Source organism: Temnothorax curvispinosus, unplaced genomic scaffold, assembly GCF_003070985.1.
Source record: "Temnothorax curvispinosus isolate PA1 unplaced genomic scaffold, ASM307098v1 QBEX01017432.1, whole genome shotgun sequence".
Taxonomy (NCBI): Eukaryota; Metazoa; Arthropoda; class Insecta; order Hymenoptera; family Formicidae; genus Temnothorax; species Temnothorax curvispinosus.
Window position 1 is genome coordinate 8244 of NW_020227212.1, and position 11133 is coordinate 19376.

At 45.7% G+C, this 11133-nt stretch overlaps 1 protein-coding gene across 1 annotated transcript; it reads left to right on the forward strand.

Annotated features, from left to right (window-relative positions):
• Nucleotides 1–4637: 4637 nt before the first annotated feature.
• On the forward strand, nt 4638–10347 carry LOC112467495 (T-cell leukemia homeobox protein 3-like; the record flags this gene model as incomplete). The annotated part of the gene is made up of 2 exons (XM_025036145.1): nt 4638–4860; nt 9394–10347. Coding segments are annotated over 2 exons (464 nt in total), but the record flags the coding sequence as incomplete, so codon positions are not given.
• Nucleotides 10348–11133: the final 786 nt, after the last annotated feature.

Below are 11133 nucleotides of genomic sequence, written 5' to 3' on the forward strand. Positions count from 1 at the left end.
CAATCCTGATTAGAGCTTTTTTCGCCCCGATTTCTCCCCACGCCGCGTTATATCCCGGGATTTTTATCTGGTTATCGTTACTTTGGCAATCGATTTATATTTCCGAAATTCTTTTATCGTTTCACCGGCATCGAATCCAGAGGATGCAAATGCATGTAGAAGACAACGGAAACGATGCTTCCGCGGTCATAAACTGCCGAGTACTTACCGCACGCGAACGGTGGGAATTATCGGTGAACAAATTGTTCACTTCCGGCGTGTCTACTTTAAGATGACGCGAAACCGGTACTCGCTATTACTCACGTTGTTAAGTACGTTCAACGAACGGTTGGTTGGTTTTGTAAAGTGCGACTCTTCGCGTCGGAATGATCAGAGTGGTTTAATCGACGAGCAAAGTATTTTAGATTTGACGGAAATCGTTCGACGAAAATACATGGTGACTAACTGATAAATAGAACAGTAGTATTTCTCGATATATCGGCTAAGGCAAACGGTAATTGTTGTGCTGGGATAAAAGATGAAAATTAGGGCGACAGATCGGAAGCAAGCAGGCATTTCCGCTGACAAGAACGGTCAACCAAACGAAACTTCGGCACGAATAAAAAAACAGTAGATAATTTTTGCTAGGAGGCTGCTGTGCCATTTATTTACGCCGACCATTTTGCAGTGACGCGCCGCCATCTTGTTTTTACGACCACCTCGCGGGCAGGCCCTTGCCACGGTCTTCTGCGGCGAGCAAATCTCGCGATAGACTTTGCAGCTTGTTATATTGAAAGGAATTTCCTGTTATTAAACTGTATTTATATTACTGATCTATGTCAATAAGTTTTATCACGTTGATCTCCATTTTGAATAATTTCCAATTTTCTAAAATCCATGATTTCCTAATATGGGCCATATATATGCTTTGATTTATAAACAATATTGTAATATTTAAAGCATTTTTAAATGTTTTATTTTCAAATAATACAGTATAATCGAAAATATAATATTTGTTATTTTTTTCTTTATCTTCTCCTCAATATTCCATCAGGAATAAAAGAGTCACCCCTTGATACTATACTATTCGGTTCTTTAAAATCACTTTAAAAATATAAAAATATAAAAATTTTCTTCAGAAATATCGCCTCGACAGAGTCAGCGATCCTTAACATCGGGAATTGTCGACAGAGTTAAACGCTTCGACCGCAAAGATTCGCCGGCATAGTATATACCTGACCGAAATTGCACGGTAAAACGACCGCCGCGCGCGATGTCGAAGTCGACTTTAACCATCCGACAAATCGCGATGCCTGAACTGTCGTTAAACACGCTAACGACAACTGACTACCCGGCAATCGGGCTACCGGTACGACGATATCGCTGGATACACGAAAGCGCGCCGCGATCGAGCTGCACGAACCAATTTCGCGTAAACAAATCGAACATCTCCGTAACAAAGTCCTAGGCTTCTTCTTGCCGACTTATTTGGATACACAAATTATATATACATATATTTTACGTGAAATATATGTCGGATTAATCCTCTGCGCTAGGTACAAGATATAGGTAACTCCTAACTCCTTCCGAATATCGCTTGCGATGCGAGTCAGCAGTCTATACACTCACGTTTACGTACATGTCAGATCGGAAAACGGGCGGCGCCTTAAACGCAGTTAATTAACAGAAATCGAGAGTGTTATCGTCAAACGCTGAGTTACGGCTGGCAGGCGGGGCCTAATTGGTTTTACGAGACGACCGTCTTCTTTCTTATATACTCGATACCGAAAGCTCTGGTCACCTCTTCTTCCGTCGTAACAGACGCCGATTAATTCTTTGTTATCGATCGTATATACGCTGCTCGATAATGAACATCGTTATTCGTTGAATCCTCGATAAGTTTCTGCTAAAACTCGCCAAGATTCTCCTTCAAAAAGAAAAAAAGAACAGAAAAAATATAAGTGTGAAGACTCGCGTTCAGCGTTAAATGTGATGGAACAAGACTAACGACCGAAGAAATCACTATGCAGATTACGAGAGTTAGTGACATAATGGACAATGATCGACGTTTGTCATGATAAAAATTACCAATATGATACCTTAAGAATGTCCCCACTTGGTTCTTATTCTTTTCTCGTTACCACGTAGATATACCGAGTAAAAGGCGAGCGATCTTACACCCTATACTGTTGCTCCTGCTAAAGAGATAGGCACTCGTGTTTTTTTTTTTACAGAAATACAATGGTCGGTGGGTATCTATTTACGCCAACCGACGCGTCACGTGGAAACGTTTCCATCATCTCGTCCGCTCCATGAGAGTTCTGTCGGAGCTTTGCGGGTCCGGATCTTTGTATCGCGCGTGTGTCTGACCATTCCGCGAAGGAAGGTAATTACGGATGGATCACGAGAGAGAGAAAGAGCGAGAGAGAGACCACGTCAGCGCGCAGCTACTAGACTAGTATACCGCGATAATAGAACGAAGTATAATAGCCACTATGCGATTATCGTCCTAATAAGCGCAAGCAATGACGCAAGAAAGCCATTCGCGCGCGCGGAATAAGAATGTGAGAGGCCAATGTGAAGCCGAAGCTCCACGTATTAAGTACGCCGCCGCGCCGCGAGGAAGGATCCTGAAATGGGAATCGGACGCGATACGGTTGCAAGAATGGGTTCTATTTGTCCTTTCACGGTGCTCGCCGTATCGTCATCATAATTACATCGCCATAATTATATCTCCATTCGACACCGCCTGTCAACATGCGCGAGACAGTTGTGAGAAATCAATCGCGAGTGTCCGTGTGTGCAGCTCTCAAATCAATTATAAGTATATATCAATTGCAATATCACATTGCGTGTCGCACGTATATGTTAATGCGTGCTCTATAATCGCCACGGATCGTTGATTAATCCGCGGCACATAAATCATGCACTTCTCGTAAATGACGAGGAATCGAGATTAATCGTGCCCGCTAATGAATCTCTAATCGCACACGGAATTCTTTCTGCATTTTATTCTTTATTATACGTTCGCCATAATTCGATTCCCCACTTAAAAGCTATTAAAGATCGTATCGTTTATATATAGACAGAATTAATTATTTTTAGGCTCAAGATATTGCGGGTTCGCTTGATACACATTTTGACGTTTACAGATCGATAAGGAATCGCAAATGAACGGGTAATGAGATTATTATTTGGATCGCTCTCGCGATTACCGCGCGACGGGATGTATTTCTGGACGAGGAGTGGCGATAAAGGACGGGCGCAAAACGGGGCAGGGGTGGGAAAAAGGGGGCGCATAATAGGATAATGTTCGCTCGATGGCCCTTTTACCCTTTAACGATGATTCCTCCGGTTTCCAGCAAATTTTGAAGAGGGGTCCGGCCGATAGTCGACGAGATGAAGAGAGATACCCGGTCCATTTCCTATTTCGGTACAAAAATTTGACTGATTCTTTAGCTATTTCATACTCACGTCGGAAAATGTGCGCCTCCATAGAATAACCCAGCGCTCATTCGTGATGTGTATTTGTATAAATATCACTTAAAGGCACGCGATCCTTCGATCGAGCCCATGCGAGGCATAATGAGAGGGTCTCTGAAGCGTATTACTCGTATTATTTAGCAGTAAATCAAAGTTGGAAATGTAAACCGTTATATCGTACGCTGATTATCCCGCCATCCCGAGCCTCGGGATTGCATCGAAATAAGTATGTTGACTGTTGGTATTGCAAAAACAAATACCAGGCTCGCGTTGGGCAAACGACGATACTATTTTATAATCCGCGAACGGTTTTCCGTTCGTGTCCGCGAGAGATTGCATTCCGTTCTTAATCCCCTAATTAATTCGGCGAGTGGCTTGAATGAAATCTACGAAGGGAGACAATCGCGGGAATAATCGCCGAAGTATAAACGCTAAATTCGCCTCAGCGATTCGGATTTTCTCCGGAGAGACCGCGTTCCAATCCATTAGCGGGGAATCGTCGCAGCAGAAGTCGAGGAGGGCAAGCGAATCGTTTTTGCGATATCTCGTACACAGGTCGCTATCGTATCTAAGCGGCCGATTCTTCGCTCCTTTATTGGTCTCGTGAAATTGGTAATGTCGTGTACCTTCTCATTACGTATGCAAATACAACCGCACGCACGGGGCATTTAGCGTAGTTTCTCGTTACTCGCGCGCTATTACTACAAGTGAGATAAGCGACTTAATGACTCCGACAGCTGCCTATCTGGTATATAGAAGGGCGGAACGAACCGATGCCGAACGAGAGACAGAGAGTGACGTTCAACAAATATAAATTGGAATATCGCCCGGTTTCGAATTTGTCTTCTCTATCGAACCGTCGATAATATCATTAATGTTATAACGATTCAGATGCATGAATAAGAAAAGGTGACTCGATTAAATTATGACAATTGTTTAATGTCTCAAGCGTTCAAGTATTTCAAGCAAATTCTCTTATTTATGACTCACGACGGGTCATTACATGTCCTTTTAACTACGATTTTCTTCAAGATATCGACGATATCTTTTCAATTTAAGCGCTCGTCTGCTAAGAATACCATAAGAGATACGCGCTGACGTAACAGCGATAGAATGTCGCCAGCAGTGTCTGAAACAACGCTTATCAGTGCTCTTTTTTTCCCCCTTTGATTTAGGAGCGTTTCCGAGGAGGATCGGTCATCCCTATCAGAACCGGACGCCACCGAAGAGGAAGAAACCGAGAACGAGCTTCACCAGGCTGCAAATCGCGGAGCTGGAAAAGCGCTTTCACAAACAGAAATACCTGGCCTCCGCCGAGCGTGCGGCGTTGGCGAAGTCGCTGAAGATGACGGACGCGCAGGTGAAGACCTGGTTCCAAAACAGACGGACGAAATGGAGGTGAGTTCTCGAACGACATTTTCGTTTCGGTTGCAGCAAAACCGCGATAGGATTCTCTTCGTGGAGTTTATCAGCTATTTAGTTTGACTCTTACTAACGACGACTTTTGTCGAGGCACATTGTTACCGTGACAAATGAATTTTTCGGAGGAAAATACGACTCGAGAATTGCGTTCTCGGAATGTTAATAGCGGGTTAGTCGTGGCCTGACGCCTATATCTGTAAACGCATTGGCAGTCAAATGTATTGGAGTCTCTTCAAGATAAGGAAGGACAAAAACACGTCATTTAGATAAAAGGGGGCTCGTTCGTAGCGCGGGTCCCCGATACCGGGGGCGTCTCGGCGGCGAGACGAGGACCCTGGCGACATTCTCGAGGACTCGTATACAATATACTTTGCCGTATTCCGAACCCCTTCCCACGTTTTCTTCGTCTCAGGATTTCTAAAATCGTTGTCGTGCCGTGAAGTCCTTGGATCGTTCTACGAAACGCCGTGATAAAGCGGTAAACTTGCGGAGAAGTTTTCGGAGAGACGGCGATAGTTTCCCGAACGAGCCACGAACCTCAGATCCAAGACTCTATTTGTCCTTTGAATTCGATTTTCTATAATCACTTTGTGTGAGGGAGACGGTTCATTAAAAATTAAAACCTATACAATTTCGATAAGCTTCATTTTTAATGTCGCAATCACCGAAGAAGATCTACCTAGTTGATACCTTCTTAAAAAAGATCGAGAATCACAAATTCTTTTAATTTTAACGAATGCTATTTGCAACCGCATCGCAGCGTGTAGCTGAAAACGACGTTGGGCTTAAGTATGAACATTTCTAATTTTATTGGCGATAATTTTGTCGAAGTCTTGCAGACTCGGTTACAACTATTATTCAATTCTCTAATCTGTTTTTAGGAATCAAAGTGATTTAAAATTACGCGTACAGTTTAGAAATATGTTTTATTTATTTGTCTATTAAAATGTGCACTACGGATTGCAATGGAAATGTAAATTCGCTTAATTCGTCCTACTTTTTTAAAAACTCTCAACATTTGCGTAACTCGGACGTATTGACATTGAAATACGAACGACTTGCGTCCTGATTTGATCCGAACGGTCGAAAGTTCCGGGTCTTACGGTGTCGTACACCGTGTGGAGGTGACCGAAAAGTTTTTCGTCGTCGCGAGAGGAGAGCAGACGTGAAATTCAATTTAGAATCCGACGACACGCATTATCTGTCGCGGTACGCTCGGAAATGTTATCGCCGTGACAGGTACATTTGTCTAGAATGTTACGACGAGTTAACTTCACGCCGGAGTGACAAGTACATCATTTTTAATTAAAGACGCACGCACGACAGGGTAATCATACGCGCGATCAATAACGCATCACCGCGCGCGCACGACAGACTTTTCCACTTCGACTTTTTCTCCGCGCCGCGCCGCGTCGTTACGGCAAAGTGGAAAACGGGGGAGGGTGAATCGGAGAGGTCTTTCGTAATTTCTTCGCTTTTCATTTTCTTTTTGTTCGAGGATTTTACATCTTATATAAGATCACCGTTCGCGATAGTGTTCAAGTTTAACCATTTGCGGTCTTACGTTGCGAGTTGGACATAATACATTGCGGTATACATTGCGGTAATCAAAATTCTTTGGTTTATGTTAAACCAGCCGATTAGATAAAGTTGCGGAGGACAAAGTACTTGTTCTCCGCTTATTTGCGAGAAATAGTTTGGCCCGTAAAGAGTTAAAAACAAAGGTATAGTCGCAGGAATTTCGGTGGAGGGCCACGCATAAGTGACGTAAGCCTCGGCGCGGCGCGACGCGGCGCGGTACGGTCCGGCGTGCAGCTGCGTTTAAAGTAACGAGATGACTGTAGGCAGAGATGAGATAACTCGGTCTCAATAATTCAGGTACCTAACAGCTTAGCCCTGTCCCGTACATAATGTAGTCTCTTCCCTCCCATCGCCGCACATCGGGCACTCTCTCTCTCTCTCACCCCTCCTGTCGGTCGCAGCTTCTCGCTTTGACTGCCAATCCTCCGCCGCGCCCCGTCACCTCTTTCAGCCCCTAGCCCCTACACCTCTCTCCGCCGAGAGCTTCTTGGCTTTTAAACTGTCAAACGCTCGAATCCGTTGGCTGAATCGTTTCGATCTCCGCCGGGCCCGAGCGAGACCCCACCGATTCCCCTCGTTAAACATTCATCGGTTACGGTGTAGGACCAGGCCGGTAACCGTTCAAACATTCGATTCGCAGACTCGACACGATATATCACGCGCGTAATGTACCCGGTACAGGTAGCGCGAGGAGGATCAATCGGTACGTGTATTGTGCGTCGCGATTCAGTGCGATTAGCGAGTTTCATCGACTCGCTTTCAGCTTTATCTTTAACTTATCTTATTAGGACCGACGTTTACTCGCGTTTCATGGAACGTGCTAGTTCGAAAAGTAAAAACGCAAAAATAATGTAGATGCAAGACACGACGCAATCTGCAACGGTCAAGCTATTAATGAAACGTAAATAACGATAAAAATTACGAGACGCAGCCCGGGTTAATTAAAGAGAAAGAATCGCGAGAACGTGCTTTATATTCACGCATCGAGCGCGCGCCGCGCTCGTTGGGGGTCCGAGCGTGCGCCGAAGTATAAAGATAAGAGTAATGTGTCCCAGGTTGCGAGAGAATACAGTTATGCCGGCCGCAGCGAATAGGGCGAGGCTGCGTCGGGGCTGCAAAATGTAATCGGCACGGCGCCGTCAATTATTAATCGCTAACCGCGTTAATTACTTGCAGCGGCGTAGGTGCACCTGTCACTGCCGGCAATGGCGTAGCCGCAACGGATCCCGTAGACGGGCGCGGACGAGCGAGATTCAATTGCCCTAAAAGCTAATAAAAGTGACAACGCGCTAAATCTTGCGCGTTTTCTATACTTTCGTCTTCGCCCTGCCATTGTCGCGGTAACGAAACGTGCGATGAACGGTTCATATAATTTAATTCGAAATCTGTTCGACCTGTGATTTGTTCGCGTCACCATAATACGCGATATATAGTGATTAAAATCTATATGAATAATAATATTAGATATCTTTTTAGAAATCAGCCACATCTTTCAACTCGTTTGAACGCGCAAGCGCCGTTTTTACGCGAATTCGTTTACGAGATAAAGCGATTTGTTTTCCGCTTAGCGGTCGTTCGTCAAGAAGAGATCAATCCGACGATAAACAACGGGAATTACGACGAAGTGGGTCGAGGGAATCGGAAAGTAAATTTTGAAGGCGAGCGATCGTCGGCGCCGCGCTGCGCGGCGGCACCGGGTAGCTCGTTTATTCCGTGTATCGGGTGAAGAAAATTACAGGAAGTCGTTGAGCCCGCGTTGCTCAACTCGCGGCCGAAAAGGCGGGCAAAAAGAGGGTCAACGAGGTATGTACCTGCGCCGCGATAGGCCCGGGAACGTGGCGTAATTCGTGAGGAGGACACGAGCGGTCGCCGCCACCGGTCTTTAGAAGGTTCCACGAGCATTACGCCGGAGGAACCAGTTTTAGGAAATTATAACGATCACAAACGCGGAGAAAACATTGGGATCAAGTTGAGAGCTCTACCGCGGCACGCCCGCCGGTACCCGATTCATCCTGTCACGGAAGCGACGTCGACGAGAAACTCGCGACCGTCGAAATCGCGCCTGGACTCTATAATCCCGGGATGTAGTAACTTTCAGGAGATTTAAGGGGGAAAAAAAATGAAGAAAATGTGTTTTTAACGGGCGCGACATTCGGAAATACGATTTTAACAAACGATGTTGTATCCTGAGGCAACCTCTGGGGTTCGCTATATTCGACATTCGTCACGCCGGGCGGTCGTGCCGCGCAAGCTCTATCGACCTTACCGAACGAGTCGGCCATTTTGCGGCGCCCTAATAGACTTAACGCTAGAAAACAGACATTTGCGCGAACGATCCTGCGGCGCAAAGTGGCCTGCGCTCCGCTATAGTGACGAATCGAATTAGCTTTATTACATCCGTCTTCTGTTTTCCGCCCAACCACCGCCACTCTATTTTCGCCGTCTCTTTACTCCGCCTCGTTTCCTCTTCGAGTCGAGGCTTTGCTCCCCTCGCGCAAGGCCATCTTTACGGCGATCCTGATGGTACCGCGCGGCGCGGTAGTTGAGAACTTCGGTTATAGTGCTAGGATAGTCGATTTATATCATAGACTTAACCGTGTCAAAAGCCAGGAAGTTTCTCCCGACAAGCCACATCCTCGTACAAACTTGCGCAACTACGGAAAATGCAATTTGAGGGCCGGCGATACGTCTTTAATTAGAAGGTCTAACTGACGCGAGGGAAAGCGCGAGGAAATACACAATTTTCTGCTAAATGATATCTTCGACGATCAGATTGTCGGATATATAAAGGTAGTTTTAGTCCTCAAGTAGAACACTAAGTCACAATAAAGTCGAAATAACCGTCACTTTGACTTTATTGTAACTTTTGGTTCTATAGGTCTCGGGCGAATGATTAATCTGGAACAACGCCGCGCGATTCTGTTGCAGGAGGCAGACAGCGGAGGAGAGGGAGGCCGAGAGGCAAGCCGCGAATCGACTGATGCTGTCCCTGCAAGCGGAGGCCCTCGGCAAGGTGGCGTATCCGACGTCGGTGTCCGGGCATCCGGGCGGCGCCCCGGTGTCCAGCCTGGACAGGCAGCAGGCATCGACGACGGCTCTAACTCATCCGGTCGGCCAATGGGCCTCCCCTTACGGCCCGCCGCAGCCCCTGGCCGAGCCGATTTGCTGAAGCGCGACGACGATCCGAGAAACTCTCGTTAAGTGAATCGTCGGTCTTATCCTCCTCTTATCCCACCCTGCGTCTAGAATCAGGAATTCGGAGCCGGATCTACGTTCGGTTTCCTCCTTTTTTTTTATTTTTAATTTGCTTAGCGAACGAGGAAATACTCATTCATCGACCGATCGTGAGATATTATAATAACAGCAAGAGATTTTTTTATTCCGTTTCCTTTTTTTCTTTTAGAATAGTTACGGATTGTAGGCTATTAGCATTCGCCTTCCTTCTGCCTTACGATATTCAGGCGACCACCATCGAACACGAACGTCCTAAAGAGCACCGCGAAAAATCGATTGTACATTGCCTTACAACATCACATACTCGGAGCTGTATCACTTATTAGCCACGGCTCGAGATTTTGCCATATATAATTGTCACGGTTCGAGCAGTTAACCAGCGCGGTATACGATCGCGCGGCGCGAGGGGCGCCGATAATCGTCGTGAATTTATCATGTACGAACAATCGGGTCGCATTAAAAGCGTCCGTTTCTTCTCGCGACGCGAGGATTATCGTCATTAGCCTCGATTGACGCGACATTATCGACATGTACGTGTCTCGACCCGACGAAATAGAGTCGCGGAGATGAGTGGCCCCTCCAAAACGTTATTTCCAGATCGCGTTGAACGGGCCGGACGTTCGATAATGTCTCCCCCCGTCCCCCCATTCCCCCATCCCCTCCCCCTCTCTCCTCCTGCCCGTGCTGAGTTACTCGATCTTTCCTAAAGAGAAGCTGTACGTTTTCCCGCATTATGCATCGTCGAGAAATCATCGGTCGCGCGAGTGAAGTCGCAGCGAAGCTCAAGATCCGCGTTCACATCCTTATTTAACGTCACATTTCAGAGAAGCGGCCGGGTAAGTTTTAAATTTTGTGTCGTAGACGCATCGGTGAACGACTTAATTGGGGAGAGGGAGGGGGGATATGACTGATAAGAGATGTGATTTTCGACTTTCTTCCATCGAATAAAAGGAGTATCTCTTCGTTAGATGTGAAATGCGGGCCCGAAACGGAACAGCTGACGTGACATATCCGTGTACATACTAGACGCCATAGTTGTAATTAGACATTATACTTGTACGATATATGAAATACTTGTATACGCAGAAGCGCTGTCGTGCCAACGTACCGACGGCGTACGTTCTCTTTGATTGTTAGATACGTTCTGTATATATTATTTCATGCGCGCTGCAACGCGGCACACAATGCAATCAAGATTATATTATATATATCTCGGAATACTATTATTATATATATATATATACTGCTAAAAAAAAAATAAACCATACATACCGTACATTACGATCGTCGTCGTATGACTAGGTATGTCCTTAAGTTAAGTTCGGTAATAATTATTATTATAGCGAACGATGTGATGTTATGTAAGTACGTGTAACGTTGTATATACGAGAAAAAAATTGAAATGCATATAAAATGATTTAACTGCTACTCGTT